Source organism: Sus scrofa, chromosome X (genome assembly GCF_054392235.1).
Source record: "Sus scrofa isolate SSC_HxYL_T2T_F1_AM1 chromosome X, Sscrofa_HxYL_maternal_Yorkshire_Landrace_v2.0, whole genome shotgun sequence".
Lineage (NCBI taxonomy): Eukaryota > Metazoa > Chordata > Mammalia > Artiodactyla > Suidae > Sus > Sus scrofa.
Window position 1 is genome coordinate 29,422,924 of NC_139401.1, and position 22,211 is coordinate 29,445,134.

Here is a 22,211-nt window from a genome sequence, read left to right on the forward strand (position 1 = left end):
GCATTTGATGACTTCAGATCCTGGAAGTCAGTAATTATTAATTTTTCTGTCAAGTAAAGTTGCCAGGACATAGCTTGGCCACAGTAACTTAAGTCTTTTTGTCTCCATTATTACCTTTATTTATTTTATTTTATTTTTTTTTTATGACTGCATCCACAGCATATGTAAGTTCCTGGGCTAGGGGTCAAATCTAAGCTATAGCTGCTGGCCTACACCACAACCATAGCAACTTGGGATCCGAGCCACATCTGTGACCTACACCATAGCTCACAGCAACACTGGATTCCCAACCCACTGAGTGAGGCCAGGAAATAAGCCTGCATCCTCATGGTTCCTAGTCGGATTTGTTTCTGCTGTACTACAGTGGCAACTTTCACTGTTACCTTTAGTTCAATATTGTTGACATAATAACAATGATGTCAGAGCCTTCCAATTGCTGCTATGGATTCTTTGAGATATCACTCACCTGTTTTAAATGAGTCTTCCTTAATGCCAAGAGGGTACTACAGTAAATAGTTTGGCTAGAATTGAGCTAGGGTAGGTCCTGGACCAGCTTTTTCTCTTAAAAAAAAACTTTAATTCCACAAAAACTGGCTGAAAATCTACCAGGAAGTTTGATGGTAGAAAATCCTTGTTTGAGAATATTCAGAGTCATTGATTCCTGCAGCCTGGGGAGGTACATGGACAGTTAGGATCATGTCAACATTGCAGTAAAAATCTGCTTCACATGTTATACAGAGAAATAGGTCATGCAGTAAAATACAGACCAAGGGCCATGGGGCCATATTAATGTATAACTGCCCTGTCCTTTATTCCTCACTCCAGTCCCTGGCCTGACAAGCTTGAGAGTTAGACCCTTGTTCCAAAAAGAACCAAAGCCAAGAGTAGAAGCATTCACTCTTGTGTCTTTCTTGTTCCCACCATTGCCTGTACATGACTGAATTCTACCTATAAGTCTCTGAATCTTTTACCCATATGCCTCTGCTTGGGTTTCTAACTGCTACTACCTGATTCAACATGCATCAGACACTGACCTTCAGTTTCCCTCCCAACACCCTGACCTTTCATATTCTCTCTGTTTTCACGTTTCCCATTTCTCTAATGCAAACTGTTCTCCAGATGGATTCCTAGTGGCACTGTGATCTGGCCTCAGGCCTAGCCACTCTAGCTCCCATCAGGCAGTCCTAAATTTCTTCTTCATTCTCTGAGGTTTTTGTCCACACCATAATTCTGGAAGACCTCACAGTGCAGACATATTTATTCTCTGGAGCAAAGCAGTTTAGCGGTTAAGGTTATGGACCCAAGCAAGGCTGTCTGTACAAAACCCAACTCTATGCTTATTATCTGTGCTATCTTAGACAAATCACTTAATCTCTGTGAGCCTCATATTTCTCTTGTGTCAAATGGGAATAATAATCATACCTTTCACTTAGAGCAGCTATGAGGATTAAATAAACTAATATATACCAATGTGTATCACAATGTCTGATACACATCTATCAGCCAATAAATGTTAGCAGGCATTACGTAATTTTTCCATTCCAACTATGTGATATTCTGGGTAATTTAGGATGCAGCCATAATGTATCCCATTAAAAACTCCCTCAAACCTAATTCATCTTTCATTAAAATGATCAGCTTTAGTTTTGGCAATATCGTTCCATCAATTCTAAATTTTTCCTAATAATGGATTTACTTTAGTTTGAATGTGTGGTCCTAAAGGAGGTCTTCATTAATTTTTTCATGAATTTATTGATAATTATTAAGAATCTTCTATGTATCTGGAACTCATAAAAGTAAACCAACAGGAAATAAGAACCAATATAATTTTGAAATACCATCATCTGCTTTTTAAATTATACTGATATTAAGCATTTCTAATGTAGAATTGTGCTTCTAGGGAATGTTTGGCTTTGAAACTGTCACATTAAAGGAATGTTTATTAACAACGCTGTTCTGAATGGTTATGTTTAGATATATTGATTACAATAATACAACAATTCATTCATCATGAAGTAGTTTGGGAAACAGAAAAGGATCTATCTCAGAGACTAGCACTAGTTAATAATGATTAACATCCAGTTTTTCTCTGTTCCCCCTCAAACCCATTTTAATTCTTGTACACACAATCTTTCTCTCTCACTCTCTCCAAAGACTGTAATCAATAGGAATTAGACTTGCTCAATAAACTCTCTAGTCCTCAGAATATCTTTAGTAATGTAATTAACGTGCACATCATTTAGGATGCATTGTTTTAAAGCCAGATGAATTTAGACCCAGTGGAGTCCTTATACCTTCTTGTAATGAATTATTTTTGTAGTATGTACCTCTATCCTTGTTAGTATTTACCTAGTGTATTTATTGGCTAAGAGATACAGTAAAGACCATAGAACTGTTTAAAGTTCTCTCATGGCTTATTCTTTGACATCTTTGACCACTGATTTTAGAATATGGAAAAGCCAAACTTTATGCAGATATCTAAACCTCCTACCTCTGTCTATGGCTGCGTTGCCCTAAAAAGACCATGACCTATTAAAAAACTGAGTAGGCATACACAGAAGAGTCACTTTTTACCAAGTCAGTGTTATAGGGTAAGAGAAATAATGTTCCCTCTACCCTTCTAGGTTCTTGGCTGAGACACCCCCTGTAACAAAAGACAGTAACAGGAGAAAAATAAACATAAATTTAATAACATGCATACCTTCTGTGTACATGAGAGATACTCAGGAAAACTAAGTAACTCCTGAAATGGCCCAAGCCACTGCCTTAAATACCATCCCCAGCTAAAGACAAAAGGTGTTGGGGGTTGGAAGGCTAGTTATGGGAGGTGACCTGGAAAAGCACAGTAAACAAGGGTATGGTTGTTAAGCAGATTGAAGTCTCTGCCTTCTCCATTGATGAGTTTCTAGAGATTTAGAGTCATCTTCCTGGTACAGCAAAGGAAACACCCTTACCAATGAAGATTTCTTTTATAAATATAAATATCTCTTATAAAGGAGTAACTTCACTCCATTTTTAGAGCTTTTTCTGTGTCTGCAGTTTCTTAAAAATAATCAGCCTTAAATAATCCTTATGCCAAAGAGACATATTTTGGAAGGGTATATTCTGTTCCTCTTCTCTGCTTATGCAATGCCAAAATATTAAAGAACTTTGCTTGTGTTGCTGTAGCATCTCCATATCAGAGCCATCATGTTTAACAAACTCTATCCTTGGATAAGAGCTGACATGTTGCAGTCAAAGTTCTATTCTATCCTGTAACATTTTTCTTGCTTCTCTGCTTCTCAATTATGTAAGACATTTAAACTGACCCAAATTCTTTTTTTTTTTTTTTTAGATTATAACTAACACCAAAACAAACAAAAACCACATTGGAAGCTATTATAAATGCCAGGAGCACAGATTGTCTAACACTAGTGACTTTGTACCTTTGAGTTTCTTAATTTGTACATCCCAACGAGGTTATTTAATTGTCACCAAAATTACAGACATGAAAACTAAACTTTTGAACTATTCCTCAGGTATAGAATATATGATTTAAGTGAGGTTAACTTTGAGTTATTGTTGCCTTACCAGTGGACTATCTTTTCAAAGGTCTGTTGATTCCAGTTTTTCCTGATCAGCTACAATATTTATTACGTAACATAGTTCTGCCTTTTAGTCATTTTGGTTATTCAGTCTTCTTCAGTGTGAATAGGAATATCCAAGCAGCATCTTTGTTAGGAAAGAGGACTACTCTTAGCTGCAATTATCTTATTTTTCAGCTAATCAATAACAGGGGAATGGTCTCCAGCAAAACCAATATTGAGAGCCAAGAATCATAAGCCCTTCAGTTTTGATCATTCCTATTGAATTAACCATGTGTATCAAAGCTCTTAGTATTTAATTTATATATGGTCATAGTCACTTGAGTCCCTTTATTTTGTTTGTTTTCCTAACTAAATGTTAAATTCTTTTTTCTTTTTTTTGTCTGTCACAGTATATGGAAGTTCCAGGCTAGGGGTCTAACCAAAGCTGTAGCTGCCGGCCTGAGCCAGAGCCACAGCAATGCCAGATCCGAGCCGCATCTGCCACCTACACCACAGCTCACGGCAATGCCAGATCTTTAACCCACTGAGTGAGGCCAGGGATCAAACCTTGTGGTTCCTAGTCAGATTCGTTTCTGCTGCACCATGATGGGAATTCCCTAAATGTTAAATTCTTGATAAAGATTTTTAACTTGTACTTCTGTCATATCTTTAACTTGTACTTCATCACAGAAATGTGATGAATGGAATGGTTAAAGTTTAATAAGGAATCTCAAAATTGAACTTTTAAACACCTCTTGAGGCCAGGAAGCCAAGCCAAAGACTTGCCATCATGCTCACCTGTCATACCTATAGCTTTGGGTGAATTCCTCTCTTCTTGAGGCCCTCAAAGTATCCTGAGGTTCCTGAACCTGCCAGGAAGTGACCTTCCATAATCACCTGGTAAAGCTGCTAGGAACCCTGTAACAAAGCTGCCAGACTGTTTTCCAAAGGGCTTTATTGGTTGACTATAAAGTCAACCTTAGTTCTTTAAAGTTGTCTGGCCATATGCGAGTCTATGCATGTCTCTCTCAAATGGGACATTCCAGGCAAAACCTTGGTAATATTAACCAGTTTCCAATTGTGTCCTTTTCCAAGTAGAACAAATTCTTATAGAACTTATGTAGACATAACTATAATGTGAAAATAAGAGTATTCATCATAAGCAAGACACTCTATTTTGCAAACAGGCCCTTTAAATTATTTTAGGCAACTAAGATGAAGGAAACATGAAAGACTTCCCAAGTTTTTTATTTCTTAAAAATAATCAGGCTAAGTTAATCCTTATACCAAAGAGATGCATTTTTAAGTGGCAAAATTTGCTCCCCTAAACCACTCTTGGAGAGCCAACTAGAAGTTCCTAGAGCAGCACTTTGCAATCTTTCTTGTTGTTATTGCCATCTTTATAGTACACAGAAATCATCTAGGAAAATTGTTAAAAAGTGATTCAAAGTCATTAGTCTGAGAAGGACTCAAGATTTTAATTTCAAATACATTTCTTATTGATGCTTGATGCTGCTGGTCTGTGGACCACAATTAGCATACCAAGGTCTTCGCCTAGACAATGATACTCTAATCAACTTGATAGAATCTGATAGGAGAAAAGCAACTAGCTCTCTTGAATTCACCGTTTCCATGACAGAGGAATGAAAGAGGGATATAGCCAGTCAGTGGGACTAATTCTAACTAATTGCCTCATTCTTTTTACATGGTTAACACCTTTGAACCTATTTGAACATTAGTGCATTGCCCTCACATCTATTCTTAATGAGGTTACTTGCCTCATGTATTCAATGAAATTATGCATTATAGAACACATTTGCTACTCATATGTCTGAGAGGGCTCTCTCTTCAATTATTAAATAATTAACCTCTTAAATAAAGAGGCCCTTCATTGTTGGACATGTTCCTACATATTCCTTTTAAAAAAGAAAATCTACTTAGGAGTGTCTCAACAGCCTATATATAGACACATACACATATATCAGCCTATTCAAATAGGCTATGTTCAGTGTTCAGCCTATGCAAATAGCAGTTACCAAGGAGGAACAAGTTTATATGATAGGCAGTAAATACTGCTAATTTCTTGTTTTGAACACTTGTATTCAGCTAAATTTCAATTATGTGTAGTAAGGAAAGGCAGACACAGTATGAAAATTGAACGTCCACATATTGGCCAATGATATGATTGCAAAACAGGCAAAGAAAAAAATAACATAGTAACAGAACCCAGATAAACAGATCTCATGTGTTCAAAAGTTTATTTTTAATAGGCATCTGCCTAGCAACTAACAGCTTACAAAAACACAAGTAAACCTATAGTGAGAGCAGAGGGAATCCACTGGAACTCAGATCTTTGCCTTACAAACTGATACACAGGCAGTTTAAAAAAATATTAATTCAGTTTAACATATTTGCCAGAAGCCCACATGTATCATCTGGCACACACATAGCCCACTTCCACATACGTGATCAAAGATCACAAAACAGGATAGTGTAACAATGGCTGCTACCCAGCAACATACCACTCACTTTCACTTCTCAGAACCACCTTAATATTCTCACTATTTCTACATCAAGACAACCTGTTGACTGACAATTTTTCACATCTTGCTAAAAAAATCTCACTGCACTGCTGGTTAAAGATGATCCATATAATGTTGTATGAAAAAGCAACAAATCATTCCCATTCGCTAAATATATATTGAATGCCAGCAATGGGCAAAGCACTTAGTTTTCCCTAGTAGTTGAGTCACTGTGTCCAGAGGGATGTCTGTCACCATCCTGGGGCATTAAAGCCCCATGGTTGGAGAGAGGAAGACGGCTGTGCATTTTTATGCCTGTGCACTCCTGCACTCAGTTGGAAAATGGCACAACTGGGTCAAGAATGCAAGGTATAACTTTTAATAAGCAATTCCCTCTTTATCAAACTTTGACAACCAGGTCAGTAAAGTGAGAAATTAGACATGACACATAAAAAATACTAACTACTCTCTCAGGTCATATAGTAGGAAAAAAAATATGTTGATTTCCAATAAATTATCATGGTAACATACATTAGATTTTAGTGTTGAGAATTACATTTGCCATCTGTAAGAAATATGTGAGCTATCTATCTCTACTTTTAGGGTGCATAGGCTATTTTTAGCACATGTTCTATGAAGAATGATATATCTGGAGGTTAATTTCTCTAAATTAAATGTATATTTAAATGCTATTAAAATAGATTTTATTTGTACTTCACAAAAAGAAATCCAATGGTATATTTAAGAAAGCACAAAAAGGGTATTTTAAAGATCACCCAAGAATCATTACCATGAATTAGAATTTGATATGAACAAGGATTGACTGAAAAGAAATTGTGAACTGTGATGAAAATAACGGAGAATTACTTAAGAGTGTCTTGTTTTTGACTCTTCACTTGTGTGTGACCTAAAGCAACCCTCTTTATCTCTGTTATTCATTTTTATTATTTGTTATCTAATTCTCCTTAAGCCACAATTCAGGGATCTTATAAGAATATATTAAACCCTTGATAACTAATAGTATATATTAGCCCGTTAATCAGATTTTACAGATTCTCAACGTTTTGATTCATTGTACCTCATTTTGCAAAACTTGAAATTGAAATGGTTGCTCTTCCCAGGGATTTTCTTATAGTTTTAATTGTTTGTAAAGTTGACTCAGAGCTTTAGATAAGTTCCTGTAACTGCAAAATAGAAATTATAATTCCTTAAATTCCCATAATTGCAAAATAAAAATTACAGTTCCTTAAGATATGTGACTGCAGTTCAGAGTACCAACTGGTAATGGTTACCAAATGGAAACTTAAATGGAAGAAGCCATTATGAAAACCTGAAGAATACATAAATTGCCTGATTTAAATCGGTTTAGAATTCTAATGCTAGGAATTCCCATCGTGGCACAGTGGTTAACGAATCCAACTAGGAATCATGAGGTTGCGGGTTTGATCCCTGCCTTTGCTCAGTGGGTTAAGGATCCAGCGTTGCCGTGAGCTGTGGTGTAGGTCGCAGACACGGCTCGGATCCCGCCTTGATGTGGCTCTGGCGTAGGCCGATGTCTACAGCTCCGATTCGACCCCTAGCCTGGAAACCTCCATATGCCACGGGAGCGGCCCAAGAAATGGCAAAAAAGACAAAAAAAAAAAAAAAGAATTCTAATGCTAGTATGAAATAGAAAATGAATATGACTTGAAAATGTGTTTATACTATTTCACCATTTCAAGGTAATGAACCACAGCTGTTTGGGAGCATTTCTAATGCTCCCCAAATGAATGAATTTGTCTGTATTATTTAAATATTTCACTATTGAAAGTAGCTTAAAAGAATACATTACAAATTGCACAATAAAATTCCATATTGGCTGTCTTCTTGAGCAAACTAATATTATTGGCAATTCGGTAGTCCCATAAAAGTTGGTAATGTTAAAATATATGTTTGACTTTTAACTACTCACATTATCAATTTAGTCTCCTCATCTGTAGAACAATGCAATTAGAGTAAAAGAAATTTGAAATTCATATTTTCTCTAAAATGGGATTATGTTGTAACCTACTTTTTCAGGGAATATTTGTGAACTGTTGCCAAAAGTAATCATTATTTATACAGAGAAAAGCTATACACTGGTGTTAAGTAATTCCTGCCAGACTTACGTGGCTGAACCAGCCATCTATAAATGATGATTAGGTAAATAGATATGTGAATGAAAAATTAATTAGGCTGAAGTGTTTACCATGAGGACTCTTAGCAAAACACAGATTATAAACCACCTTGGACAACTGTATTCCAAACTGTCCAGAGTAAAAGATGAAATATAAACTGTTTTGAAGTATTAGCATTTAAAGCTATAGGTCACTTGCCTCTGTTAAGTTCACTTGAAACCTAATATATTAGAAAGACATTCATTAAAAAAATTTAACTGAAGTAGTAATAGTGGTTATCTCAGGGCAGTCTGATTCCATGTGACCTTTATTTTTCTTATTGATAAATGACTTTCAAATTTTTTTTACCATAAGCATATTTTATAGAGTCAGGGAAATGTGAGAAAAATATATCTATTTTATGTAGTCACTGAAAACTTTTAAAATCCTTATAGGAAACCTATCATTAATCTGTCTGCTACAAAGTCAAGTTATTTATACATTTTAAAGGTATATTAAAATTTGTTTGCTTGAATGTACTCTTGCTTACCCTTTATGTCTGTCTATATTAGAAAACATTGCATTTTAAGGGACACCTTGACTTCTGCATTTTCTTAAATCACTGCTAATTTTCACACAACAAAAAATCAACTCAAAGAGTGAGACAATAAGATAATGCCTTACTCTTTGGAAAGCAGGTGTTATTGCCATTTTGGTAAAAGAGATTTCATTATTGAAGATAGGCTCTTCATATATCCTGGCAACACTGGCCACTAAGAGACATTAACAAAAAAAAATAATAAATAAAATAAATAAATAAAAGACATGAACCGACAACTTTATTCTCAACTTTTTCGTGGCTTAAGGAACCATTTGCTGTTCCCCTAGGAGGAATCAAGGAATGATAGGCTCTGCAATAGGTAGTTGCTGAAACATGCCTATTCCTTCATAGAATGTTGATGGGAGGAAGGAAAAAAAGCTTAAGCAAGTGTTGATAAATTCTTGACTAGTATCTCTTTACAAAATGAGAAAGGCAAACATCACTATTTTCCTCAGCATTTATATGTTTTCAGAAAACAGATAGTGATCAAAAGATTCAACAGAGATAAGAAATGGATTTTTCTGTTATTTCCATTGAGGGAAATAAACAGCATATGGAATGATTATTGCTTTTGCCTTAATAGTCTCTAGCTATGTGGAATCACCAAAATTTTGAATGAAACTTGTCTCATGAGAGAAAGGGCTTTTGCTGAACACATTTTATTCTAATGCTTTCAATAATTAGGAAATATGTTAAAACCCTAAAGGAAGGAAAGTATAATAATATAAAATTCTGAAGTTTATCAAAGCATCCCATTTTATATATTGCAATGCAATCAGTTTTTACATATGTAAAATATTTTATAGGTCTATTTCCAGCAGCTTAATGTACTTAATGTACTGAATATCATGATATAATTTTTTTTTTTTAGAAATGTTCAATGTTTCTGTGAAAAACACACTTCCTTCTCGTGGTTATCTAAGCGGTCCAGATGTTCTGGGTTCTTTGACCAATCCAAAGCATTCCCAGTGGAAGACCAAATTCTTCTAACTGTGCCAATATATCCTCTGGTGGAGGATTGCTTTCAGGATAAACACTGCAGCCCTTAACTAAAAGGAGTAAAATGGCAATGCCACCTTCACTCTAAAAATTTTCTCTACAGAGACATTTTGTAACATTCCATCTGTGCCTGTTTGTCTGACATGTTGAAAAGGAAATTCCTTGTAGAAGGAAAGAAAATACTTTTTCTTCTAAGAGATTTTCTTTTAGGCATCAGTGAAGTTTGACACCTTGATACACAATAGTCTTGTCTTCTCAGCTGGTCATCTGAGGCCCATTTTGTTGGGTTTTTTTTTTTTATAGCAGTATCTTCCTTTGTCCGGTTTCTCCCCATCATGCTAAGTCATAGGAGATCTAAGAGATGAAGGAGGCCTATATGAATACATTATATGTTTGTGTGTGTGCAAATACATAATAGACTGTGTACATCTCACATTATGGTCTTTGCATAGACCTATTTCAACATTGCTTTTATAATCCAAAGGGGAAATGTTTTCAGTGATAAAGCTCTCTCTGTGTTAGTAAAACTACATTGTACATATTGAAAATATATGTCAGTTTTTCACTAGAGATAATCATTGTCCTATTTTTCTGACCTAATTTTGAGAAACCTGGCTTAATTGGTACCATGAATCCTTCGATCAAATACTTATTTTTCAAGGTGCATTCTAGTTTCTTTGAAAAGAAAAAAAAGAGATAAACTATATTCTAGCTGAGAAATTAGAACATGAATTTGCCTACCATCACTCATCACACCATACACTTGCTTTCCCTGTACTGCACACCAAACTACTTTTCAAAATCCTTTGCAAGCACTGCTCTGTACTGTGCTACACAGTGTCTGATCCCTTTCTGTAAAAAGTCCCAACAGAAATACAAACATGTACATACACACACAAACACTCTGAGTGAGCTGCTCACCTTTGTTATTATTCTTATAGTTGAGCATTTCTTATACCCATATAAAAGGCCTAGCAGAGTGACACTTAGGTGCACAACAAATTTTAGCTTTTATTATTTTGTCTTTAAATATTTCCTTGCTTGCCTAACTCTGTACCTGCACATTAGCTCCATTCAGGCAAGGAGCATATTTGATCCATCATTTTATCACTAGATCTCAAAGCACTATACCTTGTACATCTAAGGTTTACAAAACAAAAAGAAAATGAATTAATGAATGAATGAATGAAAAAATAATATACAAGATATAAAACACTACATGATTGATTTCTAAATGCCAAGTGACTCAAAACCTTGCTAGTTCTTTAAGTCTATAAAGATATTGTCATTAGATTTAGGAATGAAAGAATCTTTTAAAATCTGTACTATGAAGTTGACCATTTTTCTATTGAATGAAGTTTTATCGTCAAATTAATAGACTGCATATTAATAATTATACCTCATCAGGGAGTTCCCATCATAGTTCAGTGGTAATGAACCCAACTAGGATCCATGAGGATGCGGAAACCACCACAGAAAAGCCATAATGAATAACATGTGGAGTTCCCGTCGTGACGCAGTGGAAATGAATCCAACTAGGAACCATGAAGTTTTGGGTTCGATGCCTGGCCTCACTCAGTGGATTAAGGATCTGGTATTGCTGTGATGTAGGTCACAGACTCAGTTTGGATCCTGCGTTGCTATGGTTGTGATGTAGGTTGTTGTAGCTGTAGCTACAACTTGACCCCTACTCTGGGAACTTCCATATGCTGTGGGTGAAGCCCCCCCCCAAAAAAAAAATTATACATCATCAGATGCTTGAGCCTTATAACACATTGTCTGGGAAAATGCTCACAAGTATATTCTTATAATTTTAGAATAGGAATACACCAAAAATTTAACTTATTTTTAGAAAATTGAGTTCATTTTTAGTCATCTAGTCATTCATTCATTCAACACATATTCATTGACACATAAACTATGTGTCAGATAGTTTCCAAGGCACTTAGATAAAATTAATAAAAAATATGGACAATATAGACAAAAAAAAACTTGCCCTGATGGAATTTAAATTCCAGTGCCAGGAGACAGACAATAAAAATATATTAGAGTTCCCATTATGGCTCAACTAGTATCCATAAGGATGTAGGTTCACTCCCTGGCTTTGCTCAGTGGATTAAGGATCCAGCATTGCTGCCATGAGCTGTGGTGTAGGTCACATATGTGGCTCAGATCTGGCATTGCTGTGGCTATGGTGTAGGCTGACAGCTGAGTTCCAACTAGACTCCTAGCCTGGAAATTTCAACAAGTAGCAGGTGTGGCCCTAAAAAGACTATATAGATATAATAAAATTAAATATTATGTTCTATAATGATAAATGCTATAGCGAAAAAGAGAGAAAGGGAAAGTAGTTACAGCCACAGGTTTGTGACTTGGAATGAGTGGTCAGTAGACTGAATTGAGAAAGTGTCTATGAGCAAAGACATGAAGAGGCCAAGACGGAGGCAGATAGAATCTGGAGGAGGAACATTCCAATCATAAGGAAGAGCCAGAGCACAATCCCTAAGGTAAAGCACCTGTTTATAATATAAAACCTTGAACAACACTAAGTGGGGTAATGCAGTATGGTCAGTCATCAAAAAAGCTACAGAAAATACAGGTTCTAAAGAGGCAAATAAATCTCTTTTAGTTGGGAAAGCTTCCCTGAAAGTTCAGCTCTTAGCCTTGCCTTGCAGGATTGGTGAGTTTTGGTCAATGGAAAGTTCTAGGTGGTACCGAATTGGGAAAACACATGTCAAATTATATTCACACTGGAGGGGTGATTCCTGCTGGAGGTTAATCAGCTCCTTCAGTTAAAGGAATGAAGGACCTTGAATGCCAACACAAGGGGTTTGTACTTTTTTTTATGAGCAATGTAGATCAGCTAACAATTACTAAAGAAAACTCCAAGGTGATGTCATGTTTTTGGAAGATTAAACTGAAGGCTTTTGTAGAGATTACAATAGAAGAGCTGTGAGTAACTTTAATCCAAAAGTAATGAACCCAAAATATACTCTAATTACAATAACACTTGTAATATTGTGATCTTACCATTTGACCTTTTATTTAACTTTTTATTTTGGAAAAAAATAACCCTGTAGACATTACTGCAAAAATAGTACAATAAATTCCATATAGCCTCTCCAACTAGATTCACCTGTTGTTAAGATTTTGACACATTTGCCTTATCTCTCTTTGTCTAGATAGGTAAATAAAAAGAGCTAACACTATGTATACAAACACATATTATTGCTGAACCACACATGAGTAAATTGCAGACATCATAACTAAATTGTTTAATGTGAATCTTCTAAAAATAAGGATATTTTCTTACAAAACCAGAGTATATTTATCAAATTCAAGAAGATTAAAAATGGGAGTTCCCATTGTGGCTCAGTGGTAATGAACCCAACTAGTATCCATGAGAATGCGGGTTCGATCCTTGGCCCTGCTCAGTGGATTAGGGATCTGGCATTGCTATGAGCTGTGGTGTAGGTCACAGACATGGCTTGGATCTGGCATTGCTGTGGCAGTGGAGTAGGCCAGAGGCTACAGCTCTGATTTGACCCCTAGCCCGGGAACTTCTATATGCTGTGGGTGCAGCCATAAAAAAAGAAAAGAAAAGAAAAGAAAATTAAAAATGATAGATTGCTATTATCTAATATATAGTCTATATTCTCATTCCAAAGGGTATCCCCATAGTATCCTTTATACCATATTTTCCACCCAGGATTATGCAGTACATTTAATTGTGAAGTCTGTTTAGTCTCTCTTAATCTGGGTTTATTCCTCAGCCTTTCTATGTCTTTTGTGGCATTGGCGTTTTCAAAGAGTAGAAACCAGATTCTATTTTTTAATACCATGTCCCTCAGTTTGAGTTTGCCTGTTATTTCCCCCCTTTTTGGATATTTACCTATATCTAGCTGGAATTCTACATAAATGGTATTACACTCTCTTAATGCATTATATCAGGAGGTACATGATGTTAATTTGTGGCATTACTGGTGATTTTCATTTTAGTCACTTCCTTAAGACTGTGTCCATTTCTCCCTTAATCATTATTAAATAATCAGTAGGAAGATACTTTAAGGCAGTATGAATATCCTTCTTCATCAGTCTTTCACCCATTAACTTTAGCCCCTGTTAATAATTCTTGCCTGAGTCAATTATTATTAGGATGGCAGAAAAGTGTGGTTTTCTAACTCAATTATTCCTTCTATTTAAAAAAAGATTCTTTTTTGTCTTTTTGTCTTTTTAGGGCTACACCCATGGCATATGGAATTCCCAGGCTAGGGGTCGAATCAGAGCTGTAGCCCCCAGCCTACACCACAGCCACAGCAACACCAGATCCGAGCCATGTCTGTGACCTATACCACAGCTCACAGCAACACTGAATCTTTAACCCATTGATAGAGGCCAGGGATCGAACCAGCAACCTCATAGTTCCTAGTCAGATTCATTTCTGCTGTGCCACAACGGGAACTCCCCTATTATTCCTTCTATATTTACCAACTGGCATTCTGCTCTGAGGAAGAGCTTTCCAATTTATTAATCTGTTTATAAATAATATAAACTCATGGATTCATGTTTGATTATTATCATTATTCATTTTAAGTTGTCTTTTAATATATACTGCTATTGATTATTTGCTACTTCATAGGAAAAAAATTCAAAGTGTAACTTAGCACCCTTCTTAGCTGGTTGGGGAGAGAAAAGTAAATTCCAAGGATATGCTCTAGCAAACTGTATAAAGAATAATGTGGTTTCTTTTTCTAGTCTCACATTTATTTTTTCATTTTAATAGTTTGTTAATGTGTAACATTTCAGATCCAAGGGCTTGTGGGAGCTTAGTCTAATTAGGGCCTCAATAGAGGTCCCACCTAAGACAATGTTTGCCTTCTTAATTGACACTAAGTTAAAGTTAATTTTATACTTAGGTTAAAAACCTCGTTCCAAAACAGCAAAGTATACCACTTTGAAGGTAACCTTTTACCAAAGCGTTTGGTTGAACAGTTCAAGCTGTTAAATGTAGAGACCATTTTCATTAATAATTGTTATTATTATTGTTATTATTATATATCCTGCCTTGTTCCAAAAAGCACTTTTGCAAGAGCAAAACTACTGTCTTTACATACTAGTTTATACCCTCTAAAAACATTTTCTTGCTATTATATGAGTAGCAACTCGGCTTCTTAATGCGTTACCAGAAAAAAATTATAACTGCTTCCAAATTGCATTGATGTATTATAGAATTGAGTTGAATATCTTTGTAGGCTGAACATAATTATCCTCCTGCCAGGAACAAATAAGTTATACTGCTCCAGAGAAATAAATATGCATATGAATTTATGTGGATGGGTAAATCTTTATAAAGTTTAGCTCTTTATAACACAATGAGAGAGGCAGAAATGTACTTGGTGAGGCTAATGAATAAACTGGGATCATTATATTGTCTATCATGAATTTCCCCAACAAACTTGCATTTTACTGCACATAAATCAGGGCAGAGCATTTCAAAGGACTTTATATTATGAATGAGGCAATTTTAGGATGAACTATGTAAGAATAAGCCACCTAAAATCTTCAGTTATACTTTAAACAAGAATATATACATAGGGAGAGAGAGAGGAGAGAAAGATACAAAATGCATACTCCAAGCAAAATCACATATAAACTTTGATTTAATTCTTATACCCCTTCAAAGATATCTCACAGAAAAAGTTTGCAAACAATAACACCCGGTACTGGGCAATAAAAAAATAGGATTCCAAACTACACTAGGTAATTGCAGCAAGATTAGTGTAAACCAAATGCATTTATTATTTGCGATGTAATCCAATATACTAAGGGATGGCATGCGCTTTATTTTAATTAGCTGTTTCTTTTAAAGGGTTGCGTGGTCCAACTGTCTTGATAAGAAAAAATTGTAGTCATTGCTCAAAATGCTTGTAGCAAATCTAGTTTTAAATTGAAGCAATTTATTCCTAAAGCAGTCTACTACTGCAGCAATAATCAATGTGTTTTCCCTTAGCCGATACTGGAGCTTTCCACAGACTATTGTTAATTGCCTGTAACTAAATGACTGCTGGTGCCCTTAAATGTAACTCTTTGGCACTTGTTCATTTGTTGTGTTTAACCAAATGCCAGTTTCCCTTAGGTTTTGCCCTAGTGATTTTGCTTTACAATTTTCAATATTCAGTCTCAATCCTTTAAAGGGTGCAGAGTCTATCACTTTAACAAAATAACACAAAGGCTAAACAGATTTTCAAAGGTTTGCACTTTCTCTTTCCATCCTCTGATGTTGAATTGTGCTGAAATGGAATCTTTTTATTTTTTAAATGCTGCCACTCCAGGCAACTTGAACTTGAACTGAAAGACAGATCCCATTTCAAAAGGAAAATGACATTTGCTGGGGCAATACCTTTCACATTGTAATGTAAAGATAAAATATAGCAGTGGGCACCCATCTTTTTTTTTTTTTTTTACTCTAACAGAATTTAACCCCTTAGTAATTTTGTCCTGACACAAGATATAAGTAATAATGGCTGGCACTCATATTAATGAATGTGTCCAGCTTGGAGCGAAAGAATATGGAAACTAAATCTGATACACAGTTTTCTTTGGGAATTTACACATGCTATATAAACCAATGTGACAAACTTAAATGGAAAAAATTTTAACCTGCACGCATTTATAATCTGAAAGCATGTATATTACTCTTGCATAAAAATAACCTAGTAATTCTTATGCAAGGTGTATGTATTGAGGGCTGAAAGACATTTCTTTTCCAACTTCCAAGTTTGTTATAAGCACACTGTACTTCTGCATATAACACTATAGATGTTTCTAGGGGAAATCTGAGATACTGTTAAGATCTCAGGGTAAATTATCTCTTTGTAAATGCTATTTCTTTGACTGGTTTTTGGTATCCCTATTATTAGGTAAATGACATGTGGCTCAGAAGAATTGTTCTTGCTTTATTGCTCATACTCTAGGTATATATAACTTTTCATATATTTGTAAACTTAAAGGAGGTATACATGTGATGTAAGACTATTTCTGTAATTACTAAGCCTCATCAACCCTGCTCTCTTTTTCTCATTACATTTTAGGCAGGATTATTGATCAGCCTAGTAAATAGTGTATTCGAGATGATGTATACAGTTTTTTGAGTGGCTCGTGACATCTAGCAATGGCAATAATTCATTTTGGGGCAATTATTTTTCTAAAAACAAGAAGGAATTACTTTCCTAAGATTTTTCTCTAACTTACACATATTCCATTTTTATAAGCTAAAAAAAAATGTGTATGGAGACCAATGTTATAAATACCATCTGAAGAGAATGAGAATTCTGCTTTTTGGATTCATAGGATAACATTTCAGGCACAGTTTTTGATTGTACCAAAAGCTATTCAACTAGATAGAGGCTTGTAAGGCCTGCTGCATGCTCAGGCCCAGTGCCATGGCTCCCAAATCAAAGGATGTGCTTAGGGACACCATGGAAAAAGCATTCCCTGCCTGTGCACTTATCTACAGCAAAGCAGCTGTCCTGACTCCCAGCTTTCCTTACAGCTTTTTCCCACATAGCCCTTAGGTTAGAAATTATAATGGCTCTTTTTAAAAAACAAAAATCTTATTTTTGAAGATATGAAGTACAATTAAGACAAAGCATATAGATCTTGTGTTCAGATCAATGAGTTTTGACAAATGTATATACTTTTATCCACATCTGAAAAAAAATACAGAAATTTTTTTCACCTCAGAATGTTCTCTCTTGTCCCTTTCCAATAAATTTTCACATTACCCATTACGCAAAGCATCTGTTTTGTGATTTCCATCACTAAGGTTTATTTTGGCCTGCTCTTGGACTTGATTTAAATATAAATATATGGAGGGTAATACTTTGTGTCTGGCTTTCTTCACCTAACATAATGTTGTGAGATTCACGCAAGCTGCATGCTATCAGTAGTTCATTCTTTTTACTGCCGAGTATATATCACGTGGACATACAGCACTTTGTTCATCATACCCTGCTAATGAACATTGGGGTTGTTTCCAGGTGTGGCTACTATGAATAAGACTACTCTGAACATTCTTGTGCAAATCTTCTTGTGAACATCTGCTTGTATTTCCTTTGGATAAATGCTTTGGTGTAGTAGTACCATTGGGCACGTCCACTAGCAGTGTTTGGGAGTCGAAGTTAAGCATTCTGCATTATTTTTTATTTCTTTTCTCACACAACATTTTTAAAGTAATAAATTCCAAGCGTTTAATGCATCGTATTAGAAAACAATGAGTCTGAGGGGAAAAAAATAGTCCAAATGCTTATCTCTCACATTATATGCAGTGTAACTTAAATCAGATTTTTCTGGTAAATAAATTAGTCTGTGGGCATAAGTTAAACTCTTATGCAAGCTTCTATGTATGGTGGAATTTAACTGATATCCTGAGAAAACAAGACCCATTGTACCCCAGAGAACTATCTGCCCGCTAATCCTTTCTGTTCACAAAACAATAAAGAGTATTTTATATTTCATTCCTGGTACTTTTGTAGTAACTATCTTGTGAAGTCTCTCACCAGATTGCGCAGATAAAGCTGTCTGATATTTATAAATATAAAATATATAAATTCCTGTGAGGTACTTTTTGGTATTTCATACTTCATATTAATTTACTGAGACTCTAAAAGATCTAATAACTCACTTTATTTTTTGTTCTTAAATTCATAAAGTCCCAATCACTTTTTATATGTTTTTCTTCTGTGTCCCTTTTAATTTTCATAAAAAAATACACTTGGTTAAACAGTAGTTATATGTATTACCTTTTTAAACTGTTGAATTAGAAATGAAGCACTAGGTAATGAGAAGTATGGCTGAGGGTTTTTTTTTTCTGTAATTATCACAGGAAAAGTGACATCACTTAAAATCACACACATACACAAAAGCACAAAAATGTCCTTGTGAAAAAATGACGAACGTATTTTTCATGTTATTTATCAGTGATACTGTGTGGCACCCATTTGTGAGATCTCAGCAGTGATCTTATAACACAAGAGTAATTGTTACTACAAAAGCATAGATTATTTAAGGTTCTTAGTCTAGGAGTTCCCGTCGTGGCTCCACGGAGACAAATTCTGACTAGTATCCATGAGGATGCAGGTTTGATCCCTGGCCTTGCTCAGTGGGTTAAGGATCTGGCATTGCTGTAGCTGTTGTGTAGGCCGGCAGCTGCGGCTCTAGTATGACCCCTAACCTGGGAATCTCCATGTGTCGTGTGTACGGCCCTAAAAAACAAACAAAAAAAAAAGAATAAAGTTCTCAGTCTAAGCCTACATTAACTTTTATAAAACTAGATAACCCATTGGTTGATTGTAAATTACAAGATGAAAAATGCCATTATTTTAGAACCATAACTTTAGGAATATTTATCTTTAATGATAATTAAGGAAAATAGTACTTTTCAAGGTAATTGTCAACTGCAGTGAACAATGGCTACCCATCAGTAACATTTGGACTATGATGATCAACGTCAACATGCATACACAGGCAGTTAAAGTACATTTCAAAATCTGTGTTTATATTTTGTTATGATTTTCATGAGCGCTAAAGGAGAAAAAAAGTGCATATTTTATACCTAAAATTGTCTCTTTTTTTAATATAGACATTCAATAGGAATCAGATAACTTGTATACAGTGAATGGCAAAAAAATTACTCTTTTGGATAGAACATAATAACGTACCTAGTAAAGGGAGAAAGAAAAGATAAGAAAAAAAATTAAGTAACTTAGCGAAAGGAAAATACTACCAACATAGTCCAGTGTGACATCCATTAGGGAGCCTACTTCTTAGGCCCAAGTTAGCACTCAGCCTCCGAGACTATGGTCAGCAACATTGGCACCACTCTGTTCAAAAAGATGTAGGACAAGGATTATTGCTTCTTGCAGGAGCCAGCAGAAAGTACCCATTAGGCGGCCCGCCCAACACTGTGTGACATCCACACTACCCTTCAGGAACTGAGTTCAGGAACCATCCTACTTAAAAGCCTCATATCCAGAGGAACCAATATTTCTTTTATCAACTCCATAAGCATAGCTTGCAAGATTCCTGCAAGAGGTAGATTTATATACAGGAGTTACTGCACTCCAGCAATCCCAAAATTATAGTTTCCAATTAGGCATTTATAATTCTCTCAGTCCAAATGCAATCTACCAACATAGGTTCATTTTTACCATAAGCAATGTTGCTTAGCAACAGAGTTACTACATACCACCTTATCTGGTTACCAAGGTAACAGCTAGAAAGTTATCAAAAGGTCAAATTCTCATGCAGAAAGGGAAAAAGTTGTGGTAATCCATTACCCACATCTGATCTCATCCACAAGACTGTGAAATCAAGTTGAAAGTATGATTTTACATGTGAATATAATTCCCTCTTGTAATTTTTTTTCTAGAGCTGATGTATACAGTTGAACTTGCTGGAGGGCTTGGTGCTATCCTTTTGCTGCTTGTTTGCTTGGTAACCATCTACAAATGTTACAAGATAGAAATCATGCTCTTCTACAGGAATCATTTTGGGGCTGAGGAGCTGGATGGAGGTAAGATGAGTTCCGTCTTTTAATGTTCTTTCTGAATATTTTTACTTGTTTCCTGCTTTTGTTTTATCGAAGGAAAAGAAAAGTTACCTTCATAACCATTTGCAGCAGCTCTTATAGTCTTTCAATGTTCATCTTGTAAATTCATCTTTTATATGGAATTATATGTGTAATGCTTTGGAGCCAATAGTTATTTGCCTCAGAAAATTGTGAAGCAACACCTACCCTTTCTAAAATTGTACTCCAAATAGGACTTGTGAATTACAGATGCTGATTGCAGTGTTATCACAGTGTTCATTCTCTCTCACCTTGTAATCAGTATTGAAAGTCCAGCTTTATTTCTATATAGGTAAGGAGTGTCTCTTTTAATTGTGTTCCCTAGCCCAATAGTTTGAATCCCAATTTGTTCCTTATTTAGACTGATCAGTTATAATAAACAGTACTGAATATTTCAGAATTCATTCAGTGGTCTTTTCAATCCTATTTATTTAGCTATTTTCAGACAGGCTAATTTTTATTCCAAGTGGGGACCAACAGATAGGAAAGTGAACAAGCACATTGTTTTCATAATAATGTATCTAACATTTTTATTCAAATTGGATAAATAAATATTGTTGTCATAGAAATAATAATTATTATTTGCCTCTGATCAGCCATGAATATGTGTACAATCTAAGAAGAATTTGGGGTCCTTAAAACTGAGTTTCATAAACTGCCTATTTCAAGATTAAAGTTTTTTTTATCCTTTTTTGGTCATTTGAAAGTGATTCATATATAAGATAGACTTAACAATATAGCAAACGTATGTGAACTGACAATAAATATTGCAGATGGTAATGCTTTCTTTATAATATTTAAAATCTTTTTTGTTTGGGGGGTTTTGTTTTTGTTGTTTTGTCGACTTGACATCCAGAACCCCAGAGCTCAAGTTATAATCTTTTTTACTAACTGTCCATTTTTCTCTAATTGGTACAAAGGAAAATGAAGCAATTGTCCATGTTACCACATTTCCATAAATCACAGGTAGAGCTGTAGATTTTCAGACGTGTGAAGAGGAGCAATTTTTTTTTTTTTTTTTTTTGGCTATTTCTTGGGCCGCTCCCTCCGCATATGGAGGTTCCCAGGCTAGGGGTTGAATCAGAGCTGTAGCCACCGGCCTACGCCAGAGGCACAGCAACGCGGGATCCGAGCCGCGTCTGCAACCTACACCACAGCTCAGGGCAACGCCGGATCGTTAACCCACTAAGCAAGGGCAGGGACCGAACCCGCAACCTCATGGTTCCTAGTCGGATTCATTAACCACTGCGCCACGATGGGAACTCCGGAGCAATTTATTGAGTGACTCTAGCACTCCTCTCTTTTTAACCTTTTCCCCTTCCCTTTACCGTCAAGTCTGTGCTGCAGCAAGATTGTTTTTTTTAAGTGCTGGTTTGCCTATTTATTCTTTGTTTCTAACTTTCTTGCCTGTTTATACAAATTATTTGGGCTTTTTTGCTAAGGACATTGCCAGCGTCAGAGTCATTGTTGAATAAGAATCAAGCAAAGTGCTAGGCATTCTTAAAATCATTTTTGCAAAGCCTCAAAAAATTCTGAAGTCAATATTTTAATCTCCATTTTACTGATAAACACCTCAGGCTTAAGTAACTTACTGAAGAGTTTAAGTAACTTACTGAAGAAATTAATACTAGTATTACTGTAAGAGGCCAAGATGGGGTTTGAATATAGGTCTATTTCCAAAGCCTTTATTTTATTAAACACTGAGCTCTATTATTTTAGCCTTTTAAAAAAATTGGTATGTTCAGTATAACCTAAAGATCT

The 22,211-nt window shown here is 35.5% G+C and overlaps 1 protein-coding gene across 2 annotated transcripts in view; it reads left to right on the forward strand.

The window, feature by feature from the left end:
* Nucleotides 1-22,211, forward strand: part of IL1RAPL1 (interleukin 1 receptor accessory protein like 1) — a 1,404,779-nt gene that overhangs the window by 1,358,775 nt on the left and 23,793 nt on the right. For both annotated transcript variants that reach the window (XM_003360251.6, XM_021080210.2), the window contains exon 9: nt 20,253-20,396. In XM_003360251.6, coding sequence (XP_003360299.3) covers nt 20,253-20,396 — 144 coding nt within the window. The remainder of the gene's footprint in view (nt 1-20,252; nt 20,397-22,211) is intronic.